This window comes from Dromiciops gliroides, chromosome 4 (genome assembly GCF_019393635.1).
Source record: "Dromiciops gliroides isolate mDroGli1 chromosome 4, mDroGli1.pri, whole genome shotgun sequence".
NCBI lineage: Eukaryota > Metazoa > Chordata > Mammalia > Microbiotheria > Microbiotheriidae > Dromiciops > Dromiciops gliroides.
The window spans coordinates 450,812,701-450,836,824 of record NC_057864.1 but is presented as its reverse complement, the minus strand read 5'-3'; the positions used below and the strand labels follow the sequence as shown (position 1 = coordinate 450,836,824).

The 24,124-nt window shown below is 43.6% G+C and overlaps 1 protein-coding gene across 1 annotated transcript in view; it reads left to right on the top strand.

Annotated features, from left to right (window-relative positions):
- Positions 1 to 18,271, top strand: part of HJV (hemojuvelin BMP co-receptor) — a 19,783-nt gene extending 1,512 nt beyond the window's left edge. Inside the window, exons 2-4 of the mRNA XM_044005552.1 lie at positions 14,255 to 14,465; positions 14,991 to 15,556; positions 16,371 to 18,271. Of these exons, the coding sequence (XP_043861487.1) occupies positions 14,375 to 14,465; positions 14,991 to 15,556; positions 16,371 to 16,991 (1,278 nt within the window). The 5' untranslated portion in view covers positions 14,255 to 14,374 and the 3' untranslated portion in view covers positions 16,992 to 18,271. The remainder of the gene's footprint in view (positions 1 to 14,254; positions 14,466 to 14,990; positions 15,557 to 16,370) is intronic.
- Positions 18,272 to 24,124: the final 5,853 nt, after the last annotated feature.

Here is a 24,124-nt window from a genome sequence, read left to right as displayed (position 1 = left end):
AATAATGTAATTTGAACTGCATAAAAAGAAACCTGCTACTTTCTCTTAAGAGTGGTCTGTCATCATTGTTATTAGGAATTCTGGGATTGAGCTGTGATGGGAAATCCCTTTCCCCAAAACAGAGATGACTGGGAAAAAAAAGTCCAATTTGCCTAGGCAGAGGTGGTCAAACTGGAGAAGTGGGGTGTTAGTCATACTGACATTCAGTCTATTGTCTGTATCACAAAATCAGAGAAACCCTAGAACTGTGGATGTGAACTCTGTGCCCCTTATGCAGGTCATGAAAGTGAAGCTATCTAGGACCAGTGAGGACCCAGTAGAGACAGGAAGAATAAGGAAAAGTCTGTTTTAGATAAACCGTTTAGAAAAGAACTGGATATGAGGTGTGATGATTGATGAAAGATGTAGAAATGCATGGGGGTACCAGATAAGTATACTAACCCACCAGAAGCAATTCAAATAAGAAAGGCTGGAAAAATGCACAAGGTTGGGGCTGTGTATTTAAGAAAGACTGGTTAGTTGAAAGAAATCTATGACTAAGGTGTAGAAACATGGAAGCTGCATGGTTGAGGTTCTGGTGGTTGTGTACAGAAAGGACCTTATTACTTCACAAACCAAGCAAATTGGGAGAAATATTTTTCTAACTTGGACTAGAATCTCTAGAAGTACTGAAGGGTGGACTAATAAGGAAGGGCAAGATGACCCAAGATGTGGGTGAGATTAGAAGAGTCTGCTAACCATCCTGGGAAGAGGCTGATTCATGTGCTGGCAGCCTTGGTACTGAATAGCTTACAAAATACTTTTCTAAATAGGCAATGCACGTATTGGTACAGCGTAGATGAGAAAACGGAAGCACCCGGTGCTGATGTGATTTGTCCACTATCACACAGCTAAGTTAGAGAGTCAGATCTTCTGACTCTGAGTTCACTGTTCTTCCCCACTGCACCATGCTGACTCACTGGCCTGTTAACCTGTGCTGAGATCAAGTGAATATTGGGGCTGTACTTAGAGTTACCTAACTTAATAAGTTTGAGCTCCTTATTTCAACACAGTGTCATGGGCCAGCTAGGTGGCGCAGTGGATAGAGCACTGGCCCTGGAGTCAGGAGTACCTGAGTTTGAATCTGGCCTCAGACACTTAACACTTACTAGCTGTGTGACCCTGGGCAAGTCACTTAACCCCAATTGCCTCACTAAAAAAAAAAAAAAATTAAAAATCAACACAGTGTCATGTCAAAATGGTTTTCTGATTAAGGATCTGATGAGGCATGTAGTGCACTGAACATTGAAGAGGAGCAGATGGAATAAAGGGGAAAGGTTTTGAAACCAAAGGCATGGTCTTTGGAGAACCTTTGTTTGCAATTTTGGCAGAGACAAAGTGTATTCTGTTTAGGAAAAACCCCAACAACTTTTGGTGACAGCCCATTTCAAAGTAGAAAAAATGCATGGGATTGTGAAGAAAGTATTCTTATCTTAATTTGTCTTCTCAAACTGTGAGTGTACAAGAGATTGACAGAGGGGGGAAATAATTGAGGAAACAGCAATGACTTCACATCTGCCTCAAGCAGTCTCATAACCAGGTTTACAAAGCAGGCAGAGTTCTATCTTCACTCAGTACTGCTCCCTTCCTTTAATCATGTCCCGAGGTTTGGGCGCATCACAAGCAGGATCCTCCTCTCTCACAATCACTATCCTTGTTATGACTTTGGGGAAGTGTGGCTTTCCTCAATTGTCATAACTTCGCTCCTGCTCTTCTTTTGCTCTTCCTTTCCCTAGGTGAATCGATCCCATCTCCAGACTTGCTCATGATCTTTAGCCCAACCTCCTACCAGAGACCTCATCTTCAGCTGCCCACCTGGAAGTCCCTCTGTCACTCATAGTTGGCCTTTACAAAACAGGAACTAATATTGTCAACTGACAATATGTTTTACTCTCCCTGTGTCCCAGTTTTTGTTAGGGGTGCCACCATCCTTAATTTGTTCCTGCTTAAAACTCTCCTCGTATGGGGTACAGCTAGGTGGTGCAGTGGATAAAGCACCGGCCCTGGATTCAAGAGGACCTGAGTTCAAATCTGGCCTCAGATACTTGACAGTTACTAGCTGTGTGACCCTGGGCAAGTCCCTTAACCCTTACTGCCCTGCCAAAAAACTAAACCAAAACAAACCAAAACAAACCAAAACAAACAAACCCCTCCCCATATCAAAGTGTAGAATCTCTGATTTCAGAGCCTAGAGGTTACCTAGCCCAATCTCCTCAGCTGACAAATGAGGGTAAGGTTTGAAGGGGTGATTTGTTCAAGACCACACAGTTAGTTCGTCTTCTGACCCCAAGTTCTGAGCTCTTTCTAATGTTCCATGCTGCCTCAGTCATGAAATCAGGGGGTTTTCTTCAACACGTCTCTGCTATCCATCCCTTCCTCTCCATTGCCGATTTCCTTGGTTTTGTCTTCCCCTCTTAGAATATGAGCCCCTTAAGAAAAGGAGGGACTATCTTGTTTTTGTATCCCCAGCCAATTAGTCCTATGTACAACCATTCAGGTCAGTCTTTCTGGAAGTAGATCAGGTTCGTCTGGGCCTGTTAGATAAGGGAAAGTCTTATATCTGAGTCTTTTGGAGGTCTCTTCATTTCCCAGCAGGCTGTACTCCTCTGGAATTCTTCACTGGGCCCCAGAAACCTCTTCATTCTGGAAGATCACTTCAGTCCTGGAATTCTCACCTCAGAAGTTCCTTCTGCCTTGATTCCACTCCCCTTCCCCTCAGATTGGAGGGGTCCTCTCAGAACGTTCACTTAAAGAAGATGCCCTAGCCAGCCATCTCTTTATTGCCCACCAGGCTACTTGATGTTAGGTCGTTTTTCAGTTGTGTCATGACTCATTTGGGGTTTTCTTGGCAAAGTCACAGGAGTAATTTGAAATGTGCTTCTCCAGCTCATTGTGCAGATGAAGAACTGAGGCAAACAGGGTCACACAAATGGGAAGTGTCTGAGGCTGGATTTGAACTCAGGATGATGAGTCACCTAGCTGCCACCAGCATACACTCTGAAATTCTCCACCATGCCCCACTCCTGCCCCCCCCCTTTTGTAGCTCTTTTTCTATTTTCTCCATTAGTATGTAAGTTCCTCCAGGACAAAGACTGCTTTTCTTTTTCTAGCTGTGTTCTCAGCACTCGGCAAAGTGCCTGGCACAAAGTAAGTGCTTAACGCTTGCTTGCTGACTGACCGACCGACTGACTGACTGACTGACTTGTTGGGCTAAGTATATAACCTGTGCTTTCCTCCCCATAGGAATTATACAAATTTGGGGAATGGGTAAGATGGAGAGAGAACAGAACAAAGATCTCTAGTCTTCTGCATATTGCTATAGGCTTTCTGGGAGGGGCAATGGGGTTTAAGTGGCTTGCCCAGGGTCACACAGCTAGTAAGTGTCAAGTGTCTGAGGTCGGATTTGAACTCAGGTCCTTCTGACTCCAGGGCCGGTGCTTTATCCATTGCGCCACCTAGCCGCCCTGCCACTATTCTTTTTTTTTTTTTTTTTGGTGAGGCAATTGGGGTTAAGTGACTTGCCCAGGGTCACACAGCTAGTAAGTGCTAAGTGTCTGAGGCTGGATTTGAACTCGGGTCCTCCTGACTCTAGGGCCGGCGCTCTCCCCACTGCGCCCCCTAGCTGCCCCCTGACTGACTTGCTGAATGGGCTTCCTAGTGGGAGTATAATTGGGAGGCAAAGGGAAAAGAGGAAATTTATTCTGCTCCTCTCCCCATCAGTGTTTCTGTCAGGAAAGGGAAGAGAGGGATTATCTCGTGAATAGGCAAAGATAGGAAATTAATGCTGGAAGGACATTAGAGTGGGGGAAGGGCATAAGCATTTATAAAGCTCCCGCTATATGCCAGGCCCTGCGCTAAGTGCTCTGCAGATCTCCTCTGGCCCTTGCAACAACTCTGAGGTAAGTGTGTTGATTATTATTCCCATTTTGCAGTTGAAGAAACTGAGGTAAACCAAGGTTAAATGTAGGTATTTGAGGCAGGATTTTAACTCAGGCTCTCTTGAGAAAGAAGTGAAGCGACTTGCCCAAAGTAAGTTAGCCGTACCTTCTGATTATGAAAATAAAGATGTGTAGACACCACTGTGTACACACGAGTTCCAATAACAAACCTTCAACCATGTTCTCCTGTACTGTCTGCCTTAAGCAAGAATGTGAACAGGTGAGGTAGAAGGGAGTTCTGCTTAACTTGAGAAGGGCTAGAAAAACAACAGCCTTGAGTTGGGAAGAATAACACAGCTGTGCTGGTGAGAGATTGAAGACAAAAACTCCAGAGGGGAATTCTTTCTAATTGTCTTGGTTGGTTTTTTCTTCTTTGCTAAGTTCTGTTTCTAAAACGGAGGCCTGGAATTAGGTTTATTAAAAGCTTTTCACAGAAGTCTGTCAGTTCTGGGAACTTTATAGTCATCATTACTGTTCCACTAATCATTAACCATTCATGTCTTGGTAACCGCAGACATGATATGGACTTCACTCAGGCTTCCTTGGTCACTCTGCTTTGCCCTGAGATGGATCTCAATCAAAATGAATTACATAATAAAAGGGTGGCTCTGAGGTATGGTCAAGGAACAAGGTAAACATTCTTCTAAGGTATTCCCTTGAAATTCCCCTTCCCCAGCTTCACAAACAAATATTATCAAGAAGGGAAGATTACTCATATAGCCCATTTATTTGATCCCAGCCTCTTTTTTTTTTTTTTTTTGGTGTGTGTGTGAGGTTACTGGGGTTAAGTGACTTGCCCAGGGTCACACAGCTCGTAAGTGTCAAGTGTCTGAGGCCGGATTTGAACTCAGGTCCTCCTGAATCCAGGGCTGGTGCTTTATCCCCTGCGCCACCTAGCTGACGACAAGTCCATTTATTTGAAAATGGAAGGACATTCAGTGCTTCTTTCTCAGTGAACTCGCAGGTCTATCCACCAAAATGAGGCTGAAGATTCAGCTCTTGTACACTGTGGGCACTGAAAACTCATCCTGGTAGAAAAAACCACAGCAACTAACTATCATATAACATATTGACAGAGGAGGAAAAACCAAATGACAAAATGGCTCCAAAGAATGACCAGGCAAAACCCAAATGGCTCTACTGGGGTAATTCATTTACTGATCACAAGGCCCATTTTTTCACTCTGCCTCTTGCAGACTGTATAGCTAAACCACTTGATATAACTTTGTCTGAGCTATGAAAAGTGCTATGGAAGATAGATAGATACCCATATAGTGCATTTTTTGGTTGTTCTTGTTCAGCTGTTTTTTCAGTCACATCCAATTCTCTGTGACCCCATTTGGGGGTTTCTTGGCAAAGTTATTGGAGCCCTTTGCCATTCCCTTCTCCAGCTCATTTTGCAGATGTGGAAATTGAGGCAAACAGGGTTAAGTGACTTGCCCTGGGTCACACATCTAGTAAATGTCTGAGGCCGAAGTTGAACTCAGGAACAGTCTTTGTGATTGCAGGCTGAGCACTCTATCCAACTGGACCACCTAGCTGCCACCTACTGCATTTGCATTCAGAGAAATGGTGTTACAAGGTAAGTAAGTTCTTCTCTGCAAATGGGATTTACAGATGTCACCAATGAGTAACAGAACTAGATGGAATGCCTGAGGAGGGGAGCTATGTTGGGAAAAGACCCAGTGAACCAGAAATTCCAATCAGCTTTTTCCTTCTTAAGTTTAGATTGAGGTAATGGTGTTAGTGCCATTTGAAAAGGAAAACCTTTCTTTTTCATATTTCTTTGTGTCGCCCAAGTCATTCCTCGACCTCCCCTGACCGTTCAGTTTGCCAAACATTAAATTTGTTGAATTAACTTATCTAATTCATTCAATTTAATTTAGCAAACATTTATTTAAGCTATTGCTATTCAGGAACAGCTGTGACGGAAAAGAGCACTGGCTTTGGAGTCGAATTCCTGCTTTTCTACTTAATACCCCTGTGACCTTTGATGTCATTTAATCTCTCTAAGCCTTAGTTTCCTCATGTGTAAACAAGAGAGTTAGACAAGGTGATTTTCAACTCTAAATCCTGTATATGACTGTATCCTGTTCTAAGTTGCAGCTCTAAGAACGCTGTTTCAAAGACTATGGGGCTGGTGGACAGTGCTAATGACTCCTGCTCAGAATGTCCTGTCCATGGGAGGAGAAGGGCAGATGCCCTTCAAAACATGGGATTGGAACCACCAGATCAGGTAGGCAAGGCGTTTGTTCCTGGAGCAAATGGAGTCGTCTAGGGACATAAGATTTTCCTCTGGATCAGAGGTGGCTCCTGGGGAATGAAAAGGTTAAAGAAAAAAAAAAAACCCACACACTATTTATTCTATAGATCTGATGACTAAAATAGATTCAGAACAGTGTTTCTCACGGGAATCCAAAAGCAAGATGGGGAAACTTGCAGGGTAACAAGAGCAATGATAAGTGCTGTCTGAAGAGGGTTGTATCTAGCGTAACGCAGGGAACCTTGTGTCTCTACGCTACCTGCATGGATACTAGAGACTTCAGGGGCCACTGAATCAAGTTGTGCCTGATTGAAAATCCCCTCGCCAAGTGATCATCCAGCTTTCCTTTAAAGACTTCTAGGGAGGAGAAATAATAATAGCTGATAGTTCTAAAGTAAGTTAAGGGGGAGCAGCTAGGTGGTGCAGTGGATAAAGCACTGGCCTTGGATTCAGGAGGACCTGAGTTCAAATCCAGCCTCAGACACTTGACACTTAACTAGCTGTGAGACCTGGGCAAGTCACTTAACCCTCATTACCTACAAAAAACAAACAAATAAACAAACAAAAAACAAATAAAGTAAGTAAGGTTTATAACTCACTCTACATAAAACAAGCTCAGTTTGAACCTCACAATCCTGTGGGGCAGGTACTGTAGATATTATTTCATTTTTATAGTTGTAAAAACTGAGGGTTAGAGAAGTTAAAGTGATTTGGCCAGGGGCAATCTAGTCGTGGTCTGACATGCCTGGAAGTAGCACAGAGGGCTAAAGATATAGGTCCTTTGAGGATCTTCTTTAAATTTTCTTCTTTCTCTGCCAAGTGATGCATTAGGTGTAGGTGTTTCTCTCTTTACTTCTGGGTAGAGGAACAATCAACAGTTTTGGTCTATCTAGGTCTCCTAAGAATTGGTATGTCTGAATGGCCTTACATCAGCAAGGTGGTCCAATTTGGCTCAGAAAGGTAATTTCATCGTCTCTTTCTTTAAGTGTGTCCTCTGTGATTTCTCCCCAATTTGGTACTCTTGGGGGGCCAACTACAACCTTAACGAATTTTGTGGCTCATATTTCTAAAGCTATAACTCTCAAGCCTACATCAATGTACTTAATCAGCTCTAGTAATGCTGGGTGGCACAAGGCTGGGAAAGCAGAAAGCAAGAGAGTCTTCCTAGACCCAAAGTGGGATAACTGCCACCCCAATCATTGGGCAGCCATGTGGTACAGCAGAAAAAAGCACTGGATCTTGGAGTCAAAATGACCTGGGTTTACACCCTAGCCTCTCCTCTATAGTGAGATTCGGGACAATCACTTTCATCTTTCTGGGTCCCAGGTTTCATATCTGCAAAATGAAGGGAGTTGACAAGATGACAGCTCGGAATCAATGAGCCTGTGGTTTCAGCCCCAGAAGGACCCTCTCTTCTGACTTCTGTGGAGCTCTAGAAGGTACGTCACTTTTCTGCTGAAGAGAGAGAAACTCTTCAGAAACCGGACACTAGGAGTTCCTGGGCACAGTGGACTCTAAGGACTTGAATCTTTAATCCAGGGAATTTGGCATTAAAACCATTAATGAAACCTAATGAATGCATCTCCCTTTCAAAATGAACATAGTACATGCATTGTTTTCACTTCTACAAGGGTTAATATGCCGTACTTCACACAAGCACACACTTGAACTACTCCAACCTCAGGAGGGCATGAAAGTGAAGGTGCTTTTTTAAATAGCTGAGGTGGATTTGCATTGATTCATTTGCTCTTTTCTCCTCAGGTCCTCTTAGGTGATCGCAGGCATGGATTTTCAAGATGATTGGTTGGGGGTGAGGGTGCAAGGGTACAGTTAATGCCTAGGGAGAAAACCCTTGGTCTTGGCCTCATTAGCACTGCCCAGATCTGCCCAGCTAAACAGCTACGGGAAGGGTGTAACAAAGAGCAGATGGGGGAAATGGACTGAATGTAAAATAAGACTGACTTCCTTGTGAAAGAGAGATGAAGTGGAACCAGAGGGCCCTGGTTCAAATCCGGTGTCTGCTCCTTTTTACTGGTGTGACTTTGGGCAAGTCACTTTGCCTTTTGAGGCCTCTATTTTCTTGAACTAGAAATGAGAGTGAGCCCTCTCCAGCTCTAAATATGGTCTTATTTCTCAACTTTGTAAATGAACGTGGAATCTAGTTTTAAACCTTTTAAAAGCAACCCAACTAAATTTTTTTTTTTTTTGGTGAGGCAATTGGGGTTAAGTGACTTGCCCAGGGTGCACACAGCTAGTAAGGTTAAGTGTCTGAGGCCGATTTGAACTCAGGTACTCCTGAATCCAGGGCCAGTACTTTACTCACTGCACCACCTAGCTGCCCCCACCCCCCACTGCCAAATCTTGTTATTTCAATTCTCTCATGCTTTTGATCCTATTTGACAATCAAATCACTTCCTGACATTTTCTTTTTTTTTTTTTTATCTTAAAAGTATCTTATTATTTTCCAGTTTACATATAAAGATAGTTGTCAACATTTGTTTTTATAAGACTGACATTTTCTAACCCTGGTTTCTTATACCTTTCTGACTCTTCTTTTTGTTTCCTTCACTGACTCTATCTTTTCCCTCTGACTATTCCCAAGATCCCTGCCCTGTGTCCTCTTCTCACCCTGTACTTCCCTCTACAATTCTTTAGATATAGCTTCAATATAATCTCAATGCAGATGTGATGTGGCCCGTATCTCTTCCCTGACCTCAACAACCCTGATTGTATTTTCTTCTGACATTTATATATAGTGCTTTGAAGTTCAGAAAGTGTTGTTATAAGTGCTTATCTGACCCTTGTTGTTCGTCCTTCATCTTTTTTGGGGGGGTGGGGGGTGGGGAAAATGGGGTTAAGTGACTTCCCCAGGGTCACACAGCTAGTACGAGTCAAGGGTCTGAGGCTGGATTTGAACTCAGGTCTTCCTGAATTCAGGGCCAGTGCTTTATCCACTGCACCACCTAGCTGCCCCCTCTTCCTTCATCCTTGGAAGAGGACCATGACATCAGGGTGATGTCATGACTTACAGTGAATTGGATTTTAAGTGAGGGAATGTTGTACAATATCAATAATCTCACTCTTTCCTCAAGAGCTGTCTGTCCAGTCTCAAGATACATATCAGGACGACTAGAGATGGCCCTGGTGTTTAAGGCAATTTGGGGTTAAGTGACTTGCCCAGGGTCATACAGCTAATAAGGTGTCTGAGATCAGATTTGAACTGAGTCCTCCCAACTTCAGGGCCAGTACTCTATCCACTGTGCCGCCTGGCTGCCCCTATCATGACCTCCATATTAAACCTGTGAAACAGGTAATGCAGATTTTTTTTCTCATTTTACAGATGAGGAAACTGAGGCTAGGATTAAATAATTTGCCCACACAGCTACTAAAGATTAAAGGCAGGTCTTTCTTGCCTCTAAGTCTGGTGCTCTTTTGACCAAATTGCCTCCTTGGATGTTACACTGCCATCCAAATGAAACAGGCTTAAGAGAGCTCCTTCTTTTGCTCCCAACCTCTTCTTCCATGAATTTCCCCTGAGTATTATTATCATCCCTCCCATGCCTCTAAGTGCATGCCTTGGAGCTATCTTTGTTCTCCCGCATGCATTTGGTTTACCACCAACATGACTGACCTTTCTTCTTTGATATTTACCAGACCTGTCCCTTGCTCTCAATTCCCCACAGTGGTATCTCAAATCTAGCCTTTTAAACTACAGCAAAGAAATGCCCCGACTTTTCCTACTTTAATCTATCCTTCACAAAGCAACTGTATTCAACTTTTGGTGTCTCTTTCTTCTGGTACAGCAGGGACTCCCAATTGATGAGCATCTTAATGCTCCTGGCCCTTATGCTAATTGTCTCTCCTCTCTCCTTTCCCTACAGCTTTCAGGGCCTCCTATACTGTGGACTATACTCTTCACTGCAGGTTGGTAAAAAGCTATACACCCTCAGCAGCATTGCCCAGTTTCCTTTCTGCTGCCTCCAAGTAAAAGGTATAGTAAACTCTCACTCTGAAGTCTTTCCAGCCTCTTCTTTGTTAATATTCTTTCCCTAGAACATGGTCCAAGATCTACCTCCTCTAGAAAGACAACATAATGGAGTAGAGAAGGTACTTCAGTAATGTAGCTGTGTACCTTTGGAATGTAGTTCAACCTCTCTGGGGGCAGCTTTCTCATTTGTAAAAAGGAATTAATGGGGGCAACTAGATGCGCAGTGGTTAAAGCACCGCCCTGGATTCAGGAGTGCCTGAGTTCAAATCCGCCTCAGACACTTGACACTTACTAGCTGTGTGAACCCTGGGCAAGTCACTTAACCCCATTGCCTGCAAAAAAAGAAAGAAAAAAAAAAAAAAGAAAAAGGAATTAATGCCTGCTCTAACTAGCTCACAAGGTTGTTGTGAGAACCAAATTTTTAAAATGCATGCCAAAGTGCTTCACAAACTGTTAAGCATTATATGAAGAGAAGACAGAATCTCTATTATTACTCAGAAAACCAGCCTGGCCCATGCTCACTCTGAATAGTTTCATACTTCCTGTCTTTCCTTCTCCCAACTGATTCCATGAGACAATTGTCTGCATTCTTGTTAGACTTGCAGTTTTCTCACTATTTGCACACTGGCACTCACAGGGCATTTACTTAAACCCATTTCTGCATTTATCATATACAAAGGCTCTGGCCTTGTCATTGAACTTATACGTAGCCATTAAAGTCAGCTTTTACCACCAGGTATTTGCCTGAATAGGACTTGGTGAGGGCATTTTCTGGCCCAGGAAATCGTTCTACTCTTTTCCCTCTAAAAATGTCTTGTGCTTCCTGGCTCCAAGCCTTTGCTCATGACATACCCCCTGCTCTGTCCTATCCAAATGCAGATCTGAGTTGTGCCACTCTAAGCCCCAGCTCAAATGCCATCTCACTAATATATTTCTAGTCCCAGCGCCTATTATCACTATACTCATTTAAAACTTAGCATCACTGCCTCATGCTGTTAGCTTTCTATGTGTACCGTATTCCCCTAGCTGGATTGTAAGCCCCTGAGGAAGGGCCTATGTCTCTACATCTTTGTATGTCCCACAATGGGCCTTACTCATAGTAGATACTAAATAAACAAATATATATGTACACACATTAATAACTGAGGGAGAAATAGAGTAGTAAACGCTTGGCAGTAGGAAGAGAGTGGAAAGAGTCCTGGGTTAGAGGTCCGAAAGGATCTCGGATAGGAAGGGAATAAGCCTGTATTAAATGCCTATGTCTCCAACGTACCAGGTATGGCAGCTATGTAGCTTACAAGTCATCTAATTTGATCCTCACAACAACCTCTGGGGGATGGGTGCCGTTATTCTCTCGCATTTTACACTTGAGGAAACTGAGGCAGACAGCTCTTGAGTGGACTTGCCCAAGGTCACACTGCTAGTAAGTGCTGAGGCCACATTTATCCTCCAGTCTTCGTGATTCTGGGCCCTGGCTCTTTCTGCTGAGTCGTCTTGCTGCCCCAGATGTGAGGTCTAATTCTGATAATAATACTACTAATTCGGTGATGTTGGGCCCTTAGTTTCCTCATGTGTGAAATGAGTATGATAACACCTGCCAACTTTCTCACGGAGTGTTGCGAGGAAAGAGCACTTTTAAAAAACAATGAGCTCTGCACAGATGTGGAGTGTGTGTGTGTACAGACATACAGACATACACACAACATTATCTATCTATCTAGATAGTGTCAGAGTCATGACTTCATCAGGGTGGAGAATTCCCCATGGGAAAAGTCCCTCCACTGTACTGGGCCATCTTTTCCTTGAGGCTTACGGCTGTGGCACTAAGAAGTTTAGGGGATTTGCCCATTGCCACAGCTTACCCCCACATCCCACTCACCATGACTCACATGTCCCTCCACAAGTGCTTATCCAACTTCTTTCACTGGTCAGTTCTTCTTAGAGGGGCCTAGGTGGCTCCCTTCATCCCTCAACCCCATGCCGGACTCTCTCTGGACTTTAACACCAGACCTTCATGCCTTCCACCTCCAGCTTTTCAGCTCCTTTTTGTGTGTTCTTCTCCCACTGGAATAGGAAGCTCCTTGAAGGCAAAGGCTGCCTTCTTTTTCTTTCTATTTCTTTCCCCAACTTGTGTCCAGCCTAGTAGTGTTAATGGATGCTTATTTCCTCCCTCATCCCCCATTCTCTTCCTTCCTTCCCATTCCCTCACCGGCCTGCCTGCCTCCTTCCTTCCCCAGAAGAGACTGATAGAGAATTTCTTACTTTTCATTTAGTCTCACAAAGAATGCGTGTCTTGGAAATGAAGAAAACCACTTCACAACGTTTTGCCCATTCGACCAAGATTCAGTTCTGATGAGAAGTGAAACAATTCTGGCCTTACTCTTTTTAGTAATTCTTCTTGTGGAAATCAAATATTTTTCTTCTCCCCTTCTGGGTTCATTGACTTTTAAAAGCTCATTAAGAGTCAAATGAATTCACAGTCAGGCCAACTGGGAGTCATAAGTCCAAACTAGGTAAATCAATATTTTGGGAGAAGTTTGGTGTCAGGATCCCTGTGACCTCAGACGACTGGATGATTTTTGGAAAAGAGACACCTTAGCTAAGGAGAACAGTTTTGAACATGGCCCTATGACTTCCAATCCAGCAGTCTCTATACTATTCCAGAGGACCTGAGCCCTTCTTCTGACACAGTACCTAGCCCCATTCCAATCAGTGAAATGAAAGGGAGCCACAAAGCTCTCAGGCAGCAAACTACACAAAACCCCCAACTGCCTACTCTCCTCCTGCCCCACACTGGAAGGGCATTGGAACAATTATCCAGATGTGGTTCCCCAAAGCAGGACTATGGAGAGAGAATCTAAAAGCAACCCTCCGGCATCCCAAATGCTGAATCCTTGCTTCCCCATCCATTGCCCACACTAATTTCTTTACTTAGAAGAATGATATATATAAGATTTCTCTCTCTCTCTCACACACACACACACACACACACACACACACACACACCCTCACCCTCCTAGTACATTGTCACCATTTGTCTCAGACCTTCTGGTGGGATTTAGGGGGTGTACTCTAAGCCTCCACCTTTTTGGTTCTCTCTGCCAAAGCTAATTATAGACTCCGATGTTTGAACAGTGATACCCCTCCACCCTACTCCCACCTCCCACTTCCAGCCATACTAGAAGAGCTTCTCAATTATGCATATGACAGGCAACTTTCAACTATAGATCTCCCTTTACAATATCGGCCCCTCTCCAGTCTAGGATTCACCTCCACAACCTCTTCCTTGATCCACCCCAATTTGAGGCCTAGCCTCTCTACCAGGAGATTAGTGGTAGATGATTTCCCACTTCTTTCCATTTGGAAAGAGAGGTATTGTATGTATGTGGGGGGTGTAGAGTATTCTATATTTGTAGGGATGAAGAAGTTAATGGTTGAAAGTAGCATTACTGGAATATTTTTTTTAAAGCCAAGGAGCTGTTTTGCAACTGTTATTCAATTGAGAAAGAATAGCAGGTGACTAACATCTATCTAGTACTCTCTAGGTTCCAAAAGAAATTGATCTGTATGTCACTGTTCAAGATAGGTATTGAATATTCCTAGCTCTATCCTTTCTTTTTCATTCTCCTGATCCAGGTGTGGAAGGATGGCAAATCACCTGTCTTCAGTAGACTCACAAGCAAATGAATTGTGTTTCTGAAATGTTTCCAGATTGTATTCCCACTGAGGAGCCCCTGGGGGTAACAGAGTAGCTCTGTCCCCTTGGTCATTAGTTTTTTGACCCCACTACTGTTTGGTCAGCTCAGGATGGGTCAGTCCAGTGGACTCTGCTCCCCTCCCCAAGGCTCCCATCCTCCCCCCACCTCTAGCTAGGGGTGTTGCACAAGGGCCCTGGGGTGACCATGGGAGGAAGACATAGGGCCAGAAAGGTTCCCCAAGGTCTAAATCCCCAGTTCTCTCTTCTTATTTCCTATCTTCCATCATTTCTTTGACTTCACTAAATCCCCTATAACTCTTCTCACTCAGATTTTGGCTCCTCTCATCTCAACCCCCGACCAGATTTCTCTTTGAACGAGCTCCTTTCCTGGGGCTCCAGACAGCAGTCGGAAGGGACCTGGGGACCAGGGGGGACCTGGCTGGATAGGAATGAGGGAACCAAGCCATTCCCCAACTCCCTGGTCCCCCCGTGGCAGCTCACTAAGCACCCTCACTCTTCTGCTGCTCTTCTGTGGACATGGTAAGGGGAGGGTTAGGGAAGGGTCTGGGGGAGGCAAGGGAAAAGGGGAAATGCAGTAAAGGCCTGAGGGACCCCAATTATTCTTTTCCAAACTCGGCACTACAACGGGTATATCACAGATCAAGGAGCAGTACTCTCTGTTGGGAGGGGAGAGGGAAGGAGGAAGGGAGAGAACCTGGGAAGAGGGGTGGAGAAACTGGCAAGAACACTTGGCTGAGGGAGGGTGTTTCTTTGGGAGTCTCAGGGACTATATGCATTGTACAAAGGCTACAGGGAAAGGCAAAGGAGTTGGCAGTTGTTTAACGGAAGCTGAAGATGTGGTCCTCAATTGGCAGATGGCATTTGGAAGTTTGGGGCCTTCCCAATGAACTGTAGGAGGAATATTGGGGGCTACTCTGGTTGAGGATAGAGTCTGGGGGTTTTCTGACAATAATATCCTCCACTCTTCATCTTTCCCCCAAAACCTTTGCCCCTTTCTCCTCCCGCCTCCCATTTCTCCCTCTCCCACCCCCACCCGCCCACCAGCTCACTCTCAATGCAAAATCCTCCGCTGCAACGCTGAGTATGTATCATCCACGTTGAACCTACGAAGTGGAGGATCTTCTGGAGGGAACCGGGGTAGTGGAGTCCGGGGCCCAGGGACGAACTCTGGTGGCCTATGTCGTGCCTTGCGCTCCTATGCGCTCTGCACGCGTCGTACTGCGCGTACCTGCCGAGGGGACTTGGCCTTCCATTCTGCTGTCCACGGGATTGAAGATTTGATGATCCAACACAACTGCTCCCGCCAGGGTCCCACGGCCCCACCCCCTCCGCAAGGTCCCGCCTCGCCTGGCGCTGGCCCCGCCCTTTCTTCAGGCCCTCCTGCTCCGGATCCCTGTGACTATGAAGGCCGGTTTTCTAGGCTACATGGTCGTCCCCCGGGCTTCCTGCACTGTGCCGCCTTCGGGGATCCACACGTACGCAGCTTCCACCACCACTTCCACACGTGCCGTGTCCAAGGCTCCTGGCCTCTTTTGGACAACGACTTCCTTTTCGTCCAGGCTACTAGCTACCCGGTGGCCACGGGAGCCAACGCCACTGCCACGGGGAAGGTCAGGGTATAGACCGTCAATCCTTGTGAACAGCTTTGGTTCCACTACTACAACCCGCACAACCCCTTGCTGATTAGTTCTCTTGGCACTGGTTATCCCAAAAATACACACTAGCCACTCCGGTCCTCATTGGTCATTCCCTCATTGTAATTGCATGCCTTTGCTGGCTCCTACCCCGCTATTGACCACTCTCTGGGTGAGATTCTCCCTCTCCGTTACTATTAACTGCCTCGTCCCCACAGCTTTTCTTCTCTTCCTTTCACTTAAGAATATCTCCCTTTAACTCCTTCCTACTTGTCCTTGTCCTTGTCCATGTCCATGTCGAGGGAATCCAGAAGAAAAAGGTGGGAGTGGGAGAGCCCTAAGTAAAGGAAGGCTCAGATGGGGAACTTTTATTTTTGGCCCGGCGGGGGGGTGGGGGGGAGGGGAGGAACAACGAGGGTTAAGTGACTTGCCCAGGGTCACACTAGCCAGTAAGTGTCAAGTGTCTGAGGTCGTATTTGAATTTAGGTCCTCCTGAATCCAGGGCCGGTGCTTTATCCACCATGCCACCTAAGTACCCCCCGGGACTTTATAAAAAGAGGGGGAACTTAGCCCTATGGGAGCTGTTTAGGAGGAGGGAGGAAGTTAGATTTGAACTGGGAACAAGAACTAGCTGATATTAAGGGAAGCCTAGGGGAAGGGATGAGAGTGCAGTGAAGAGGAGCAGGGTGTTTTAGCATGGAATAAATGGATTTAGGGCTGAGGAAGAGGGTGGTTTTAGGGAAAATCCAGATGACCAGAAAGCAATCTTTTTTTCTCCTTCCCCAAACAGCTCACCATTATATTCAAGAACATGCAGGAATGCATTGACCAAAAAGTCTACCAGGCTGAAGTAAACAATCTCCCAGCAGCTTTTGAAGATGGATCAGTCAATGGTGGTGACCGCCCTGGAGGTTCAAGTTTAACCATCAGAGCTGAAGAACCCGGGAGCCACGTGGAGATTCGAGCTGCCTACATCGGCACAACCATCATTATTCGGCAAGCAGCTGGTCAGCTCTCCTTCTCCATCCGGGCAGCGGAAGAAGTGGCAAGAGCATTCTCAGCTGAGCAAGATCTACAGCTCTGTGTAGGGGGATGTCCCCCAAGCCAGCGACTCTCCCGATTAGAGCGACAACGGAGAGGGGCTCTGACCTTTGATACTGCTAGGCAGTTGTGCAAAGAAGGACTACCAGTTGAAGATGCTTATTTCCATTCATGTGTATTTGATGTTCTGACCTCTGGTGACCCCAACTTCACTCTGGCTGCTCAAGCTGCCCTAGAGGATGCTCGGGCTTTTTTGCCAGACCTGGAGAAGTTGCATCTCTTTCCTCCTGATACTGGAGTTCCCCTGAGGCTTACAGTTCTCCTGACCCCAGTCCTTACTGGGATCCTTGTTTTCTGGTGTTCCATCTAATGAACACTTCCACAACCACTTTAGTAACCTAAATAATGCTTTAATGGCTTTCCTTTGACCCACCTAAGGGAACAATTTGGTAGGAACAACATGGGGAGGCGGCAGAGTACTTGAGGAAAGGAAGAAGACAGGGGATGGTCTCAAAGTCTGAGAATAGCCTGATATTTCCCTAGATGTATAAAAATGGGCTAAAATCAAGGGTCAGAGTGACCACAGGATAGGGAAATGGGTGTGGAGATGGTAGTAGGACTAGAGTCTCCATTGCCTACACCTCTCCAGGGAAGCCCTTAATGAGCTTCCTAGTCTTTATGGTGAGCAAATTCTCCTACTATTCCCTCTAGAGTCATGAAAGGTATGAGGTCATGATTTCTGAATAAAAATAATTCAAGAGGTATACAAGTTCATTATCTCCCTCCCCCCCCCAAAAAAGGGTAATTTGGTACTATGGTACATACATCATTTCATTGGTATAGCCACTTCCGATATCAGTGCAGATCAAAACCCTCCATGCCTTTGCATCCAGTTCAGTACTACATTTACCCCAAAATCTACCCTATTAGATTTATCCAACACACTGGCCTTCCTCTTGAGCTTTTAGTATCACAGGGATGCCAATAGACTACTAAGATTATCAGTGCTTCATTCTCAATACATGACACCACATTTTCTAGTAATATATGTCCTCAATGTTATTTTTACATGACTTAAAAAAAAAAAACATTCTGAAGCATAAGGATTTGGAGTGGGGCGGGGGAACCAGACAGGAGTTCAGTACCTGGCTTTGCTTCCTCCTGGCTCTGTGGCCCTATTATGTAAGCTGCAAATTCTTTAGGTGACAGTTTCCCTATCGATAAAATAGAAATAATACCACTTAGTAAACTGTGAAATAGTATTCAAAAGGGAGCTTGCATTACTTAGACCCACCATGTGTCTTTTCATTACCCTTCAGGTTATTCCTAAATTTAATTCTTCTGAGATCATGATCTTTCATGATTAGAAACCATATTAGCATCTCAACAAGAATGAATACTGTTGTTTTAAAAGATAGACTTTTAAAATACAGAGCACTTTGGGATCACTGAAATCACTGCACAACCCACAAAATGGAAAATAGAGACAATGCTTTTCAATTATGATTTTCCTTTTCAGTACAAGTATTATTTGTCAGGAAAAAGGCTATAAGCTCCTTGAATTCAGGAACCATTTCCCTTTTTGTCTTTGTGTCCTCAGTGCCTAGCCTAAATTACAGGTTTAATAAATGTTTATTGAATTGAATTGAATGGAGGAAACTGTGTTTTGATTTCTTCTTGAACTAAGTCAAAGTGGAATTTCTCTGCCTTTGGGAAGAGGTACATGTTAGACAGAAATTCATAGTCTACACTTAAAATGTTTAATTCCACACATATACATCTGTTGCTTATTTTGAATCTTCCAAAGGGGACTGGAGAAACAGCAGCATGGGGCATAGTAGAATTGTTCTTCAAATAATGAGCAAGTATTTCTTTATTTAACACTTGTTGAGCATTCAGTATTGTGTTAACCTCCAAGATATAGCACTGTGGGGCATACCTAATTATAAGACCTCATTCTTAAGAGGAGTTTGAAGTCTCTTTGGGGAACAAGACTGACAACAATTAATAAGAATTTACTAAGTACCTACTATACATTTGGAGCCCTGTTATTGGCTGGGAGTAGAAAGACCAAAAAAAAAAAAAAAGAAAGAAAATCTGCCCATAAGTATCTCACATTCTTTTGAAGGACACAATATGTACGTGCATAAAGATATACAAGACATGTACAAAATAAATACAAGGTGTCTTAAAGGGGGAGGCACAAACAGTACAGAAATCAGGAAAGGTGAAGAAGGTGGGGTGTGAACTGAGCTTTGAAGGAAATTAGGGGTTCTGAGAGGCAGAGGTGAGGAAGTAATGTATTGCAGGTATTGATGATAGCCATGGGAGATGGAGTGTTGTATGGGAGGAATGACAAGAAGCCAGTCTGGATGGACCACAGAGCATGTGAAAGGGAACAACGTATAATATGTCTGGAAATGTAGGTTGAAACTAGGTTCTAAAGGGCTTTAAATACCAAAGAAGTTTGTCTTTGACCCTAGGTGTATGGGGAACCACTGAAGTTTATTGAGTAGGAGAATTCAGACCAGTGTTTTAGGAAAAATCATCTTGACCTCTGTGCAAAGGATAGAATGAAGAGTGAAGAACCTGGAGACAGGTAGACAAATTAAATTAGGAGGCTATTGCAACAGTGTACCAAAAGGTGATAAGGACCTGAACAAGGGTTACAACTGTATGAATTAAAAGAATAGAATAAATTCAGGAGCTATTGTGGAGATAAAATCAACTATATTTGGCAGTTGATTGGATATGCGAAGTGAAAAAATCAGGAGTTAAGTGTTACTTCAAAGTTACAAACCTGGGCAACTAATAAGATGGTCACATCCTCAATAAACATATATAAATGAAAAAGATGTGTAGATTGAAGGTTAAAAAAATTAAATTTAGTTTTGCATATGATGTTTGAGATGCCTATGGACCATTCAGTTGAAAATGTCCAGGGGCAGCTAGGTGGCGCAGTGGATAAAGCACTGGCCCTGGATTCAGGAGTACCTGAGTTCAAAGCCAACCTCAGACACTTGACACTTACTAGCTGTGTGACCCTGGGCAAGTCACTTAACCCCCATTGCCCTGCAAAAAAAAGAAAGAAAGAAAATGTCCAGTAGACAGTGATTTGAGACTGGAATTCAAAAGAAAGACTAGGATTGAATATATAGATCTGGTAGTCACCAACAGGAGCCGATGAGGCCAACAAGATAGAAGGTATATAGAGAGCAGAAAAGAGGGCCCAGGATGGAGCCTTTTCATAGTTAGGTAACACCTAACTATGGATGATGTTCTAGCAAAGGAAATAGAATAGAAGCAGTCAGACAGATAGATGGAAAACCAAGAGAGAACAGTATTACAAACCAGAGAGGAGGAAATATCCTGGAGCAGGTGATCAACAGTATTAAATTCTGCAGAGGGAATTTAGAAGGATAGCCTAAGAACACTGAACACTATAAGTGCAGAGTATCCCCCAAATCTGTTTAAGCTATTAAAGCTTAAAGCTGCACTAAGATTTTTAGAACATCCTGTATATAGCTAAATGCTAAATTATGTGCTATACATGTCATAGAAATTCAGAAGTAAGGGAGATCAGTGAAGGGTGAAATAGTTAAGGAAGTCATCATGGAAGAAGTGGGTCTTAAGCTGGGTCTTGAAAGATGAATAGGATTTTGTTAGGGAGGGGTGAGAGAGGAGAGCATTCCAGGCAAAGGAAACAACATAAGTCAGGGACTCTTAACTTGGGATCCAAGGATGCTGAGGGAGTCTAAGGATAGATTTCAGTGGGCTTTTGAATTTGGATAGAAAAAAAATACATCTTTATTTTCACTAACCTTTGGTTTACAATTCAATAAATCCACTTAACATATATTAAATACCTATAACAAGCGGTACTGTGCTAAGTGCTGGAGATATACAATCAACAAAAAGAAAGTCCCTTCCTTCAACAAGTTTATAATCTAACAACAACAAAAGAAGGCAGGACAGGTGGTGGGAGGAGATTGATAGAACTCCAAGAGGTACCAGGTGTGAGGGCATGCCCAACCAGGTAGGGCAGCAGATGCAAGTTGGAAGCAAGTTTTATTTAAAAACAAATGTATTCTAAAACATTCTTCTATGAAGGGGTCCATAGCCTTCAACAGATTGCCAAAGGAGACCATGACACAAAATAGATTAAGAATCCTTGATGTAAATGGAAGTAACAAGTTAGAAATGAGCATATTCTATTCCTTGGGCAATAAGAAAATCAGTCTGACTAGAGCAGAAGTATACTGGAAAATAGTGAAAAATAAGGATATACAAGTACAGCCAGTCTGGATTATAGAGGACTTTGACAAACAGAGTTTAGACTTGATTCTTTAGGAGACCAAAAGTCATTAAGGGTTATTGATGCTGGGATTGACTTGATAGAAATCTCTTTCTTCCTCTCTGAGGAATTCAGGAAGGGATAGGGAAAGGAAGAAAACTAGAAAGATCCAGTACTCAGAGTAGAAGACTAAAAAGAGGCACAGTAAGAGTTTGGGGGATGCTCTAAAAAAAAAATAAGCTGGGATCTTAGGTAAAACTACAGTAATCTAGATTTACCTTCAGTGTCCTGCCTCCATTGAGCTTGCCTTATCTCTTTCCCTATCTTCTTTCCTTTCCTCTAATGTCTAGGCTAGATAAATGTTGACCAAATGCAGTTTAGATAGGAAAATTAAGTTAATTTATAACTTCCTACAAGTTTTCTAGATGCCTATTCCCCACACACTTTGAAAACCTTCCCCTCTTATATACCATTTCAGATGTACTATCAACCAAGACTTCCTTTTCCTGATCTAGCACCTACAAGCTGTCTAGTAATGCCTACAGCTCAAAGCTTCCATTGGAATGATCCCACTTAAGTTGTGACTGCTCTTTCAGGTCTATATCCCATTCTACTCTACCTTTCTCCCCGAAGTAATATAGATTCCTATCATGTTCTCTCCTCCTGCCACCCATTCCACCAACCACCCTCTAAAATTTACTATTTAGCATCTCTTCCTCTCTAGGCCATGGTCTCTGTGTCTGCTAAGATAAAGCCAGTCTGGTAAACTCATCTGTGCTCATATGCTAGTGATAAAATGCCAGAAGAGACTTCTCCTCTGGATTCTTCAGATACTTCCAGGTAACATAGGTACATTTTCACAGTAGTAGCCTTCTGCATACAAACCTCTTGAAAGAATCACAGCACCACAGAATTTCAGAGTTGCAAAGGATCTCAGCAGTCATCTAGCTCAAGCTATACAGAAAATTAATCCCCCATTAAAACATACCTGACAGGTGGTCATCCAGCCTCTGCTTAAAGACCTCCAAAGGAGGAAGCTCTCCCCACCTCTAAAGTACCACACTCTACTTTTGTACAGCTCTCATTGGTAGCAAGTTTTTTCTGATCTTAAGCTTAAATTGGTTTCTTTGTTACTGCTCTTCCTTCTGCCCCTTGGGGAAAGTTTAGTTCTTCTTCCACAAGATAGTCCTTCAGATATAGCTATTGTGTTCCCCCTCCTTCATCCTGGAGTCTTTTGTTCTCCATACAAACATGCAAAATTCCTTTAGCCAATCCTCATATGGTATGGACTCAAGGCCCTGGGCATGTTGGTAGCCCTCCCTTGGAGGCTTTCCAACGTATCAATGTCTTTCTTAAAACATGGGAATGTAACCCAATATTATAGATGAGTCTGAGAAGAGCAGAGAACAGTGAAATTATCACCTCTCTATTACTGTGGCAGAATGGGATTCCTCTCTGACATCAAGCAATAAATGGACTTGATGAGGTTTTAAATAGGTAAGATAGTTTATTTCACACAATCTCTTTAAGAAGTGTGAATCTCTTTGATTAGATCAAGAAAGACTGGCTAAGAGGATTAGTTACATCCATTGAGCTGATACATAAAATAGCACTCAGCCTACCTGTGAGTTCAGTCCAGAGGGGTTCAGTCCAGTTAGAGCTACAGACAGCAGAGGAAGACAGGAGAAGCTTACATGCACTTTAACATAAAATTAGAACTAAGGAAAGAATCAGGGTTTAATGTAAAAAGCCTGAACTTAAAAGACAGAAGAACTCAGATTCTCAGCTGTGACTTATTGTTTGGTTGGTTGTTGTCCTTCATTCTGGAAGAGGACCAAAATGACATCACTCTATTGGAGTCAAGGTACAGTGTGTCCAACTGTGGCTGATCAGACCAATAGGAGCTTGGAAGGCTCTACCACAGGTCAGGAACAAATAGTCCAAGTGAACCTTTTTTAGTGGAGATGTCTCTAAATCTGAGCATCTCACATTTCTTTGGAGCTCCTGTAATTCTGCTTCACTCATAGGTGTGACATGGTGCTTTCCTGCAAATGGCAATTGCACTGTCATGAGCCTGTTCTTTCATTCCTTTTGGTAGTCATACAAGCTTGTTGACTAGATTAGTTTTTGTTTTTTTGTTTTTGCGGGGCAATGGGGGTTAAGTGACTTGCCCAGGGTCACACAACTAGTAAGTGTTAAGTGTCTGAGGCTGGATTTGAACTCAGGTTCTCCTGAATACAGGGCCAGCGCTTTAACCACTGCGCCATCTAGCTGCCCTGACTAGATTAGTTTTGAATTCAAAACCTATGTCAGCTTCACAATGCTCCCTTTCACTGAAGCCAATCCAGAAAAATATGTATCCAACTCCAACTTCAGTAAACTGGCCTTCATTTGCCAGCCTTGTTTCACTCAATGTTACTATTTGTTTATAATACCTGCTGTGTTCTCTCTCAACAAGAGCTGTTCATCTTTCAGGTCTATTGGATTTCATGTTGTCCATAAGTGTGCTTACAATCCATGTACTGATGGTGAGTAGAATCATCTTTGCAAAAGTTTTGTACATTTTTTTGTGTTTCAACCACAGGGTATGATTCCTACCTGCCACAGTAAGCAGGCCAGGGTTGGGTGAAGCAGACAATTTTTAGGGTACCTTTTCTAGCCCCTTCCTCACACAAGGAGGTAAGTAGTGGAGTCTTTTTAAAAGGCTGATCAATGGATAGAGCACCAGCCCTGGATTCAGGAGGACCTGAATTCAAATCCGACTTCAGACACTTGACACTTACTAGTTGTGTGACCCTGGGCAAGTCATTTAACCCCAATTGCCTCACCAAAAAAAAAAAAAGAAAGAAAGAAAGAAAGAAAAGCTGATCAAACCCCTTAGGAGCCTGCTGAATTCCACTGCTGCTTCAGTCCAGTGAGATGACCCAATGGCCTGGGCCACTTGTGAGCAGGGTTGTGACTATAGCTCCTGGAGTATCTACACCTGCTGCTTCATCATTTACCTGTTAACACAGGACTTTGAGGTAGGTAAAACAGTAAAATGTGTGGATGATGTATTTTGATTTGTGCATAAATAAGATTTAAGTGAGGCAATGTTCATAGAAGTTGTTGGCCTTACTTTCTCTTCCAGAGTCATTGAAGTCCAATGGCAAGACAAAGACAAGATTGCTGGTGATGGCTAGGGATGTAGTGAATAATCTTGCCATCTT